This window comes from Notamacropus eugenii, chromosome 1 (genome assembly GCF_028372415.1).
Source record: "Notamacropus eugenii isolate mMacEug1 chromosome 1, mMacEug1.pri_v2, whole genome shotgun sequence".
In the NCBI taxonomy this organism is placed as follows: domain Eukaryota; kingdom Metazoa; phylum Chordata; class Mammalia; order Diprotodontia; family Macropodidae; genus Notamacropus; species Notamacropus eugenii.
Genome location: NC_092872.1, coordinates 6,887,937 through 6,901,605, shown reverse-complemented (window position 1 = coordinate 6,901,605; position 13,669 = coordinate 6,887,937). Strand labels below are relative to the sequence as shown.

The following is a 13,669-nucleotide window of genomic DNA, read 5'->3' as shown; positions in this document are numbered from 1 at the left end:
AGGGCAGGGCATGCTTTGTTTTTGTCTTTGCATTTCCAGCACCCAGCACCATCTGGCCTGGCAAATGGCTGTGAAAGTGAACTGTATGAAAATGCCTCTCCAAAGGAAATGAGGAACCAAAAAGAGTGTGACGATGATAGGAACTGTTTCAACTTTTATGTACATGATTCTAAAACTCTGATATTTTTCATTAATGCATAATTTGGATTTATACTTACTTCCAGGATGGTTAAAGCCAACAAACCACCAGGATGTTCTCTATCTTAATTAAAAGTTATGTAAGGCATTTCACAGACATTGACTTTTGAAGTCTTTTAGACATAAAAAACTGTAACGTTAGCTCAGAACATCAAGTTCTCACAGAATACACAATGGAAGTGATTAAAGAGCAAAAACAGTCACCTTCAAGAGCCCAATATAGAGGTATCAGATGTGAACTAGGGCTCCTTTCGAACAAATAGAAGCTCTAAGGGGCAGAGATAAGGAGCTAGTAAGTGTCTACACTAACAAAATGAGCAAACCTTAGAAAACAGCATCTAACGGCTATTTAGGGAATGAAAGGCCTGCATTCTATCCCTAACTCCACCAATAACTTTCCAAGTGACAGGGAACCCACTCCATTAGCAAACAAATGCAGTTCATTCTTACATAAATATGTCCAATCTTTTAAACTGTAAATTAGCTTAGCTGCCCAGATGGGGAAACACATCAAATGGTGATCTAGCAGCCTAAGGCATTAAGCTCAGATTATTTACCAGTACATAACTTAAAATGTACCACTAAGTTCTACCCACCACCATTCACTGCCACCACTACCACATTCCAATAATATGACAGAATTAATGACACAAAGTTCAAAGTCAGAGGGAGAAAGAGAAGACAGTGAAATGTAAACTCTAAATTACCTTTATTGTACTCACTACCAATCCCAGGGGTGGGGAACTTGAGGCCTCACGACCACATATGACCTTCCAGGTCCTCAAGCATGGCCCTTTGACTGAATCCAAAATTCATAGAACAAATTCCCTTAATAAAAGGATTTGTTCTACAAAACCTGGACTCATTCCAAAGGCCACACAAGGACCTAGAAAGCCACATGTGGTCCTGAGGCCACAGGTTCCCCATCCCTGACCTATTCCCATGCAAAACTTGTATATTTAAGGAATAAGCTGCTGAGAGAAGTTCAAGATGAATATAATTACAAGCATAATAAATCACATAATCAAGCTGCTGGACACACACGTCCAGTCTCCAAGTTTCCAGTCTCTTTATCAAAGAGTTCAAGTTTACCAACTTTAACCAAAGTTATGGCACAGCAGAAAAACACTGAAGATGAATTTGAAAAAACTGTATTTCTGTCCTGGTTCTGTCACTTTACTATCAGTGTAATCCTGAGCAACTGATTCACTTTCCCCTCTTAAGGACTCAATTTTTCCAAAAAAGGGAGCTTGAATTAAATGGCTTCTAGGGTACTTTCAAACTTAAATTCTATGATTCTATTACATCGTTTCTTGTTGATGGTGTAATACAAATTCAGCTCAAAGGATAAACTGTTCAGAAAATTTCAGATAAAAGAGTTGTTACCAAAGTTCTCTGTGTAAATGTATTTGCCCAAAAAAAGAGAAGTAAATCCTGGAACAAAATCTCCACAAATGAAAGTAATTCTATCCTGAGAATTGTAAAGGTCTTCTCTAGATCCTCCAAGGTCTCCAATCTAGGATCCAACCTAGGAGCTACTGGAGAAAACATCAACGCAACATTGTATGAAGGGTACAGTTTTAAACTGTAATCATACTTGGTCTTGCCAGCACTCTAAAATCTTAAAATTACCACATATGTCAGAGATGTGTAGGGAGAGCCTGCTTAAACCTCTCTGTACTTGTGTATTTGGTATTTTATAAATTCCTATAAAGAAGACAGGTTAAGGTATTATTTGATAAAGCTACAGTTCTCGATAGCTGCTTGTGTAGGTCAAGCTATAAGAACTTGAGTGCAGTCAAAATTTCTCTGGAAAGCCCAAACAAAGCATACGCGCTGATGTGCTACACTGGATATACTGTGGAAGATACTGGGACCAAAAACTACACTCATTTCTTTTTCTAAATAAACTCATTAAACAGATGCATGTCGGATTCAAATGAGTCTTCTGCCCAAAAAATTTGCTTAAAATTCTAAAAACAATCCCACTTTGGAAGTTCTACCTTAAACACTGAAAGCACTGTATCTATATGTTTTTAAACTGAAGAAAAATACTGTATAGGGACTCCCAAATTTTTTCTAATATCATGTAAAGAAAATAAAAACTACTTTGGGAAGAGCTTCCTTCCTTGAAAGGGGAAAGCTCCACTTGTTCTACCTATGACTCACAACAATGAGCACAAGCTTTTTTTTTTTTTTTTTCAAAAAGAAGCTCATGCCAGAGCAAAGAACAAGAAAAGGAAACATACAGGAGGAGAATGACTATGAAAAGATTTTTCTGACAATCACTGAGAGTCAAAAAAAAGAAAATGGATCTCTCCCCCACAAACTCAACTGTCTTCTAAACTTGGCTACTTCCATCAAAGGCATCGCCACTTCAGGAGTGTTTTCCATTTCTCCCTCTCTCTCACTCCACCTCCCATCAGTTGCCTAATCTTGCTATTCCTTTCCCTCAAACGTCTGTCCCAGCAACCACTTCCCTTTAACTATCCAAGCCTTCACTACCTAGATTACACCCTGCAAAGACCTCCTAAATGATCTTCCCCCAACTCGGGCCCACCTTATACACTGCTGCCAAAGGGATTTTCCTTAAGCGTAGACCTGACCACACCACTCTCCTCAATAAAGTGCTTAGGCTCCCATTACCTCCAGGATCAATTCTAGGCTCCTGTTCATACCCATGTTCCAACCTGTCTTTGTGGTCTCCCATCTTGCCCTCTCTGGTTTATTCTGTTCCCCACAGACAAAGCTCCACTCTCATTTCCATACCTCTCCCCTGGCTGCTTCCCACCTTTCCCCTCTACTTCCCCCAAGGTGTTCTTTACATGAAGTCTCTTCACAAGTCTCAGTTTAGGCACAACCTTGCACATGAAGCCTTTCCTGATCTTCTCAACTATTAATGCCCTCCCTTGCTAACTTACTCTTATTTAGTTTTATTATCTAATATTTACTCTGTATATGATTAAGTAAGTACTGGTTTCTTTAGGTAAATTCCTTGAGAGTATATACTGTTTTTTAGTCTTTCTGTTTGTCCAGGGCCTAGCACACAGCAGGCACTCAACAAATGTTTGCTGACTGAGAGAAATTATTATAATTGGGGAAAATCAGGGAGACTTCAACATAAAAGGTACAGTACCAACCAAAATCACCATTAAAATTAAGTGAAAAAATAGACACTTGACCTAAAAAGTGGTTCCCAAAAGACACAACGGTTAGGGATCTGCAAGTCACTTGTACATATGAGAATGAAATAATATCACACTCACAGAAAATTTTCTACTTCCCCACCCTGTCACTAGGAGATTGTGTTAACCATACTAATAAAACCAGTCTTGCACTATGCTTACCAAGGCTGTTGCTCACCCTAGGGGAACCATATTTATAAGGCTACCTTGTGAAGCTCAGCAGAACGAAACAGTGTCATTAGATATCCAGCACAAGGGTGGGGAACCTGAGGTCTCAAAGCCTTTAAGTTCCCCACCCCTGATCTAGTCTAATACAGCTGACAATCAAAGCTGGCAGAACTACATGAGGTGCTACAGGTCCCAACACAGACCAGGCTGTTTCCTTCCCAGAACGCTACTGTTGCTCTCCTAATGAGCTACTATGATGAATTCTTTCCCACATACGAGACCTCCACCTCAACTGTAAAGCAAAGAAGGCATGTTGGGCCTCACTCAGACACCCAGAGGTAACATTTCTGAAGAGATGACAGCAGCCTCAGCTAATCTGTAAAATTGTGTCTCTAAAGACATCAAAAGCTCCTTTGGGGCTGTATTGGCAAGCTCTGTAGATTCCATGAGGATAAGAGCTGCACAGCTCCTCATTTCTCCTGCCTATCATTAGTTGGGGCACTTTTTTCCTTTTCCTTTCCTTTTTCTTTCCTTTCATCTGAGTCAGAAAGGAGGGAAACCTCTAACCCAATAACAGCTTTTGTCAAAAACCTGGATGATGTTGGCAAAGAAAGGCACAACAGCTGCCCTACAGCCATCCTCATTACAGATCCCTTTTCTCCCAGCTTAGAAAGAAAAATCAACTCTTCTCTTCCCAAGGATATATTTCACATTATACATAAATGCACCTATAGCCACAAAATTATCTTGGCAGGTTCCAGCAACAACTATTAACAACTCCCTAATCAAAAGCGACACTTTGATGGCCATGAGACAGAGTTAAACTGCTATTACCTTTAATTCAGCCAAAATCTTGTGCCCACTGAGCTGCTGTTCCAGGCTCCCAGCCAGACTAAGCACAGAGACGGGAGTCATAGCACATCATTAAAACAACAGACACCTCCCCAGAGTTTAGCGCAATACCTTCCCTGACACTGTTATCTTCTGGCAAACTAATCCTGGGGTTGCCTGTTATGCCTCAGACCAAAGAACGAGTCCTGAGCAAGTACATACACACTTCAAAATTTCAGGAAAGTTTTCCAAGTCAGAGAAAAATTCTCTAGCATAGATGAATTCATAGATGAATGAATGAATAAATTCTCTAGCATAGATGAAACTGAGGAGTTTCTCACTCCAGACATCTGAACATTGGGCTAAAACAGGAAGAAAGCTCACTTACTTGGACTGAAGTGTCTGTCTAGGCCATGTGCCATCTTCATTTTGGGGCTCAATGACTAGAACCTGAATGAAAGGGAATGATACATGAAGGCAATGGAAGCAATCCTTATTATCACACTACCAATACACATTTTCTGTTCTATACAAAGAAATTCAAGACTGCCAGAATCTAACCAACTTTTGCAAAGAAAACAAGTTCTCAACATTCCACAATATGTTAATTTACACATACCAGAAAGCGTAATCTGCAATCAATAAAATAACCATTTACTAACACTTATGTACAAGGTTCTGTTGTTAAGAACTGGAGATTTTTTTTAAAAAGCCCCTTAGAGACCTCAAGAAGCTTACATTACAGTGGACGAGGCAACATGTAAATAATTAGGTAGCTACAAGGTATGTAACACAGTAGACAGAACGTATCTTTGGAGTGGAAGGTTCTAGAAGCTGCAGGAGATAGAACAGCCTCCTGCAGACCGTGGCATTTAAGCCGAGTCATCCAAGTAGCTTGAGCTTCTAAGCGGTGGCAGTGAAGACACAGAGCATCCCAGGCCCAAGCTCAGAGCCACGTACCTGCCCCTGGTATAAACCAGCATCCTGCACAGTGTTGTCGGGCTTGCTGAGCTGCTCATACGTGTTACTCATATACTTGTTCCATAGCCTTGTTTCCCTCTCATCAGGAATGTTAAACAGTTTCCGCATTTCCTTCTCAATGGTTGCTGATTCAGAGACAAACACACAGTTTAGCTGTTTTCCTACACTCAAGTTTCTAATGTAATAGCAGGAACTAGGTCTGAGGAATTGAACAAGGATGAATTAAAGTCCCACAATGACACTAAAATAAAAGAGAAGTCATTCAGAAACATTTTCAAGGTTTCTCATAGTGTTCTGCAGCTGAAGTTCCTCTTGCCTAGTCCCCGGACCATGAATGAGCCCTGAAAAAAACCACCACCCATGTGAGTCCTCTAACACAGCCTCTTTGGCTCTTGGAACAAAAAGCAGCAGTTGGCTGGCACTACGAATATGACTACAACTGCCAACTGCTACAGCTGAGCTGACTTTATACCAAGATTTTCAAACATGTTGAAATCTGCAGTCTTATCCCTGGGGAGTTGCTCCCAGGCAAAATTTAAATTTCAGAATTTGACTATAGGGCATCACCAAAGCAGACAAGACAGTGTTAAAGACAATCCAATGTGAACTGATGCATGTGCTTTCAGGAGAGGTACATGTGTTGGCTGTTGGCTGGTTTCCTGAACTTTTTTTTTTTTTTAATCTTTGTAACAAAGGAAGATGGGGACAGGAAGGGAGGAAGAGGGTGGGCACAGCAAGGCATATTCGGAAAATAGGCTATAAAAAGAAAACAAACATAACCAAAAGGCTAAGAAGGGTACAAGCTGTAGCATAAAAAAGAAAGCAAGCAGCATATTTTGCTACAGTATGTCTCTAACCCCTTCCAGATGACCATACCATCATACAGTCAAGTCAACTCCTTTCTCTGCATCCTAGAGCTGGTGCCTGTCACTAGCATGAACCTAAATGAATTCGCACTATTTCTAAAGTTCTAGTGACGGGGAAGTCATGGCTAGTGCTCAGGACACACCAAGGAAAAGATAAGGGTGCTTTTCAGCTGCAACACTTATGTCCACCTCCAAAAGGAAATAGCAGGCTGGTTCTATAGCCCTAGTCCATGGATGGGAAAGTCACCAAAACATAATCCAGTACGTGGCACCCTTCTCAGATTTGAAAATAAAGAAAAGACTGTAAAGGGGGAGAAACTTCACTCCCACTCATTCCCTAACCCTAACCCTCCTACATACCAAGCCCAGCTTATTAGATGCTCACCTATGGTATCTGCTTTGCTGAAATGGCAACTCAGCATATTGGTGGGGTCGCTGTTTTCACAGAGCTTCAGTTCCAGCAAATAAACCTCTACTTTGCAGTGTTTGACAAACAGGCCATGTTCCACAACCTATGACAAGAGGAATCAAGGTGAAAGAGAGACGCTATACACACAGAAACTGAAGAGCAAGTCAATAGGTTAACACTGAAACATAAGAATCGCCTTCCCTGAGTGGCTAGGCAACCAGATCTACAGATTAAAATAAAAGACACTGTCCAAAACACCAACAGAAAGTCTACCCCACAGGTTAGGTTCTACCAGGAAATGAAAAAGAATGCACTGCCTTCACATAGCCAGTACCAAAGAGGTACTTTTTCCTAAAAGATAAAGTAGATATGACAAGGGTCCACAGGCTACAATGGAAGGTCAGGTTAGCTTCTGGACAGGACTCTTCCTTGCTGTCAGCCAAAGCTAGGTGCCCTGAACTTTACCCAGTCTACTTTAAAACAAGTAAACTTTATGTATATGTTACTAACATAGTAAAGAGACATCTACCACATAACAATGGTTCAAAAATGAATTTGTTTCTGTTACAAATAAAATGATTACAAAAACAAAGCATCATCAAATGTGCCTATAAAGTTAGCTACTGAGTCACATACCAAATAAGGGGCATACTCAGGGCTTATAAGTCTGAACATATTTACAAAATGTTCAAGATAATGCCTACTGTCAAAGCTACTATCATAGAGTACAAGGTATATGAAATTAAATCAGACTACCACCTACTGTTTGTCTTCCTGCTGACTACTCAGCCTTCCTCGAGAACCTACTCAAAGATCCCAGGTTTCCAGCTGCTGAAAAAGCTATTCCTCTCTCCAAGTGGTGACTCTGACCAGCCTGGTCTAACTGCTGCTCTGCTTTCCTACCTTGTTAGAAAGGGAATATACAAAGTATGCAGAGCCAAGAGACTTGCACAACACAAAAACATCAGGTGGCACTGGAGTGATAGAAATTCTCCTATGTTGGAATAAAGCAAAAGTGAAAAATGCAGAAGCCCTCAAAATGTACGGATCTCTGTGAGAGACTTAGCCTTGGTGGAAGTCATGGCACATACTGAGGCACCAGGCCTTCCTAAAGAACAGGACTACTGAACCACAGGAATCAGCTTCCCCAGAAGTTCAAACTTTCTCTGGTTGTAAAATCTTGGCTTTAGAAATGTTCATGGGTGTTGCCCAAAGTCCAGTCAATGAAATATATAAATAAGCACCTGAATTTTTTAAGGGAAATGAGGTGTAAAATATTGAAATATTTACTGCAAACGGACCTTTCACTATTATAGCTCTCCTACGTCTAGGCTACAAAATATGCTTAGATGAATGCTGTCCTTACCATAAACTAAACAGCAGTCATGCTGTTCTGATGCCAGTCTCACCGACAATAATAACGATGCTACTTTTGCTACTGTCCACTTTTACAACTCTCCTCTTCCCCCAAAAAAGCTGAATCTGGAATCACTTCCAGATGCGTAGGAGTGGAAAGTCAAAGGAAAAAAGCACTTTCACTCAGCCCAATTAAGTCTGTTTAGCTCAACTTGAATCCAGCACAAGCAGGCACTTTCGTCCTCCAAGCAAACTAAAGAACAGAAATACCACACAGTAGAAGAGGCTGCACAAACACAACGGTACAAAGCACTCACTTTTCTGACTATAGGTTGCTGCCCTTCTACACAGCCGTACCAATTCACTAATTTATTCCAGGCTTCCGTAGGAACCAATACATAGTCCAGTTCATCAATTAAATGTTCCTTTAAGGTTTGACTTTCAGGATCTGAAAAGAAAAAGAAGAAAAACAAAAAATCATGAGATGTGAAGTCCTCAGAAAGAGTATGTTTCAACTGACTTCTGGATACTCTGATAAACCTGTGACTTTCTCCACTCATGTGAATTGAATCTGGGCTCCATGTCTTCACTCGTACTAAGTGATTCTTGTGTATGCTTCTTTAAAACAATTTTTAAAATTATGAATGTGACAAACATCCATGTCTTTTCATAAAGCCACCACAATCATCATCATCTAAGTAGGTTCCCACATAGTCTTCATAAAATAGAATTTTTAAATTGAAACAAAACCTTAAGTCTTAAAAGGAGTCAACAATCCATAAGTAACTCAAACACACTGTCCAACTCAAGATGGAAGACATCACCAGCAAGAACTGGTGAAGACCACTCCTCCCTGGTCTGAAGACCAGACTACAGTATCCATCTTCTACCCCTACCTCCTCAGGCTATGATGGCTAGAGATGCTGGAAGTCTTACATTAGATAAACTGATTGTGGTATAGGGGAGATAGTGCTCAAGACCACCTTTAACTCTTACCAACATCTGACAAATCACCGAACCTCTCGGAGATTCAGTTTCCTCGTCTGTAAAACGGGAATAACAGAGGTAAAGCCCATCTCACAGGGTCGTGAGGGTCAAACAAGGGGCTTATGTACAGCATTCACAAACTTCAAAATACATACAAAATCCAAGTGCCAGCAGTAAATGCCAGCTCCATGCCAGGGACAGATAGGTGTGCTGGATGACAGGAATACGAAGACAAAGATGAAAGAGTACCTGCCATCAAACTGGTGTGTTATCTGAGGAGACATGTACATAGAAAAGCAAGCAGCTGTGTGTGCATATACAGCACATACATAAATAAGCACTGAGAAGATAATTCTGATATCCCTACTCAATTTAATCAGTATTTGCTTGGGTCATTGTGATTTAAAGAGTATCAGTGAATCAGAGTTGTATGATTAAGTTAATGCTGTAAAAATAAGAGTTATGTAGACAATGAATTATTCCCATTATGTACTGATGATTGTATTGTGTTGGATTTATCAAATAGATTCATGCTCTGTTAATTAAGCCTGTTGTAAGAACATGTACTGGTTTGGGTTAAGAACACATTGTATTAGCAATGCCCCCCTCCCACACTCTTAAGTATGTTGCTTGAAATAAACTTCATAAGCCTCAGCGATACTCCTTTACCCCTGTGAATCACTTCCATCACTCCCTGAGGACTTTTATTTGAAAACCGCAACTTCCCTGGACCCTAGAATACTGCTGGTCAAACACTAGGCTAGAGTCTTCTGATCTGCGGAAAGCCCTGAGATGCTGACAGGGTCCTGTGACCTTTGGAAAGTCCCTGCTGAGATGGCCTACGACTGACAGCCTGTAATTGATGACCTGTAGCTAATGACCTGTAAAAGGCCTGTTGACTAAGTGGCTACGATTGACAAACATTTCCCTTAACCAATCATAAGACTTCCTCACTTCTGGAACTGAGTGATCATGGGATTGTACATCCTCATTCTATTTCTGATACTGTCTCAATGGCTATAAAAGCAATTTTTTCTCAAGCAGAGGGGTGACTATGAGGAAGATCTTGAACCAAATCGGACTACTGGCATTCCTAATAAATTGACTGATCATGCCTGGAGCTCTGTCTCAATGATTTTTGTTACACATTGGAATTTTGTCGCTCATGGAATACGTGTGTGTATAGACATACATATGTACAAATAAGCGGTATCGTACAACATATAGATAAGTATGTACAAAATATACATGAAATTGGCACAAGGTCCTTTTAATAAGGAAAGCACTAACAACTGAGGGAATGAGGAAAGATTTGTTGCAGAACAGAGTGCCTGAACACTATTTAATGATCAACCATGAGAGACTCAGCTCTTCTCAGCAATACAAGGATCCAAGACAATTCCAAAAGACGCATGACGGAAAATGCCATCCACATCCACAGAGAGCACTATGGAGTCTGAATAAAGATCAAAGTATACTATTTTCACATTTATTTGTCTTTTTCTTTCTCAAGATTTTTCCCTTTGGTTCTGATTCTAATGTGGAAATATTTAATATGATTGTTGTGTGTTGATCCTTCGTTGCCAAAGACCATGCCATTAGAGAAATAATGACATGACTTGCACTTGACTGTGTTTTTTTGAGTGAGGGACGGCAGTGCTGGTCACCAGCCTCACTTCTTCTCCAGAGCCATCTGAATCCATTGATCAGATATTCATCAGGATGACTGGAGATGACCCAGGATGAGGCAATTGTGGTTAAGTGATTTGCCCAAGGTCACACAGCTAATGAGTGTCAAGTGTCTAAGGTGAGATTTGAACTCAGGCTCTCCTGACTCCTGCACAATACTAGTTGCCTCTAATATGACTGTACATGTATAACCTATACCAGCCTGCTTGCCGTCTTGGGCAGAGGGGTGGGGAGAGATGGAGAAAAATATGGAAATCAAAATCTTATAAAAGTCAATGTTGAAAACTGAAAGGCAAAAAGGGGGGGGGAAGAGAAGTATGGGGGAGAGTGCCTCAACTGAGCTTTGAAAGAAAATAAGAATTCTAACAGATACAGGAAGAAGTGGTGCATTTCAGGCCTGGGAAGAGCCTGCACAAAGGCCCTTATCCTCACACTGAGAATAAGTAAGAGAGGCACTGCAGATTATCAAAATAAGTGTGAAAGCTACTGTATGAACTGGTCCATATTTGCGAAGTTATATTTCACTGCACAGATGAAGAAATGCCCTGTACTAATCGGATCAAAGCAGCAAGGGAAGCAGTGTGAACACCACCTGAAATACATAAGCCTACCCTACCCCCCCACCCCCAAATAGCAGGGGGTTTTCTAAGCAATGGTTAAAGTTAGTCCTTTCTCCCTTTTGGTGCCTTCTCCTCTGGCCACTTAACTTGCACTTAGTTGTGAAATCCTGAGCAGAGTTCCCTTTGGGCTTCAGTTCTTACTTACTTTTACTTTTTCCTATAAGATGGGGGAGGAAAGAAGAGGCTATATTCAATTCAACAATATTATGTGTAAGGTCTTTTTGTTAAGTTCTAATAATACAAAAATGAAAAATGATGCTGACTGATACGAAGCTAAGTGTGATGAAACCAAGGCTGAGATCCAAAGTGCTCTGAATAAAATTTAAGAAGAGAGATCCCTAACAGCTAGGGGCTGAGGTGTGCCTTGAAGGAAGAGGATTTCAACAGGCAAAAATTAAGACAGAGGGCGGAATAAGGGGATCACCTAGTTCAGCTGGACCTTAGAACGAATGAAGAGGAATAGCATGTGAGAAAGGTAGACAGAGATTGGGGTCAGACTGTAGAGGAACTTGAATGGCAGGCTAGAAAGTTTATATTTTATCCTTGAGGTCAATAAGCATTTATTAAGGCCTTCCCATGTGCCAAGCACTACACTAAGCATTGGAAAGAGGGAACCATTAAAGGGGAGTCCCTTCTTCCCCATATCCCAGGTAGTTGCACTCCTCAATGATCAGTGAAAAATTCAGTAATTGAAATTCACCGTGAATAATTCAATAATTTCTATCTGACCTACTTTTTATGTTCAGTTCCTCCTGCTCTGAAAATTCTCACATCTACCCAGAAGATGGAAGCAGTAGAATTCTCCATAAGGGCAGAGCAAGACAAGCACAATAGAACTTAAGGTTTTGAGAAAATTGGGAGCAATGGCTCCAAGGAATACACCATCTGTATGTCCTTTCATATCCATAGCACGTTCTTTTTCAAAGAGGCTTTCTCTGAACCATAAGTTCTTAAATGTTTGCTTGATACAGTAACACTATAACTGATTCTGTTTATGTTGGCATTTATGTTGGCACTGAAGAGCTCAAAATATTTCATTTATTCTTCTTCATGAGTGTGAAGTATACAAAAAATTATGCACAGTATTATTCTTTTAAAAAATTTTAAATTCATAATTTTTAATAATTTTTAATTCACAAACTTAAAAACATCATGTTAACAAGTAGTGATGGGAATGAATCCCAAATAAAGTCATAACATCTAAACTATTTACAACTTGATTTTATTTCAAATAATATTATAAATTTACTATCTGTTGCACTGAATTGGATGGAACCTGTATGGAGGACATACACAAATACAAGAATCACAGCACGATTGGAGCAACAGCAGCTAAAGTGTTGACAATCAGCTCTCTAATCACCTGAATCAATAGAAGGAACAAAATGACCATCTGTCCTGCTGCCTTTCTGATTTCTTTTCTGTGCACTTACTGTGTCGCTGTTGTGATTGTTTTTTAACATAAGCAGTTCTCATATTATGTGGTGGTATACTAATGTGACTACCTTTAATTTGACATCCTTTTGTCTGTAGGACAATCATTCAGCAATGAGTCTGATGCATGGTCATGCAAAAAAATCTCAACTACATTTCAAGCATTTCTTCTACTAATAGGTAAGAAATGAATTTTTACCCTAATTATCCACCAACTGCTACTGTGTAGGGGAGTCTCATTTTATTCCCTATTCTCTGGTTATCTCTTCACAGGAGGACTAACTGCCCACATGAGAGACCATGCCTTTAAGGGTTCCACCCTTTCATCTCTCACACTTCTCTCCTGGGGCCCCTGCTCTCCTAGCTGGTGGCTGCATTTCCTATTTCAGAGAAGCCCCCAATATGCTTTGCTTCATTTCCTATTCCCAGGCCATCTCATATCCTCTCCACCTACTTTGAAAGTATCCTGCTCCCCTCCCCCACTCCCGTTCTGAAACTAGGAATCATAACCAATCCTGTCTTGTTTCCTGGATAGAATGTTTCAATCTATACCACGGTGATGCCACTTAGTATCCCTACAGTTTTCTTATTCAAAGTGCCCTCAGTTCAGGCAACCCTTCCCCATTACAAGGTAAATTCCTTAAGAAAGTGGACTGTCTTTTTATCACCAATGCTCAGCATGGTTCTTGGCACACAGTAAGCATTTAATACATTATTTTTCATTTATTCAAATATTGTGGATAATGAAAATGCCAAATTCAGTTCACTCTGGCTGGGGTTCAGTCAGCCACACTTGATGTCAAACTCCCTAGCCAGAATACAGCAAACTGTTTTCACTAACACACTATATTATGATACTGCAATCAAGGGAGAGATTAAATTGGGATTCTCAAAGCAGTTTCCTAGAGCATGCTGCTGGCCCCCCACTGCTAAAACCACACCATG

At 40.3% G+C, this 13,669-nt stretch overlaps 1 protein-coding gene across 4 annotated transcripts in view; it reads right to left on the bottom strand.

Moving 5' to 3' along the window:
• The window catches only part of USP4 (ubiquitin specific peptidase 4), a 76,093-nt gene that overhangs the window by 52,745 nt on the left and 9,679 nt on the right, over positions 1 to 13,669 (bottom strand). For all 4 annotated transcript variants that reach the window (XM_072651149.1, XM_072651159.1, XM_072651168.1 and 1 more), the window contains 4 exons: positions 8,312 to 8,442; positions 6,615 to 6,741; positions 5,343 to 5,488; positions 4,771 to 4,832 (listed from right to left, as the gene is read on the bottom strand). In XM_072651149.1, coding sequence (XP_072507250.1) covers positions 4,771 to 4,832; positions 5,343 to 5,488; positions 6,615 to 6,741; positions 8,312 to 8,442 — 466 coding nt within the window. The remainder of the gene's footprint in view (positions 1 to 4,770; positions 4,833 to 5,342; positions 5,489 to 6,614; positions 6,742 to 8,311; positions 8,443 to 13,669) is intronic.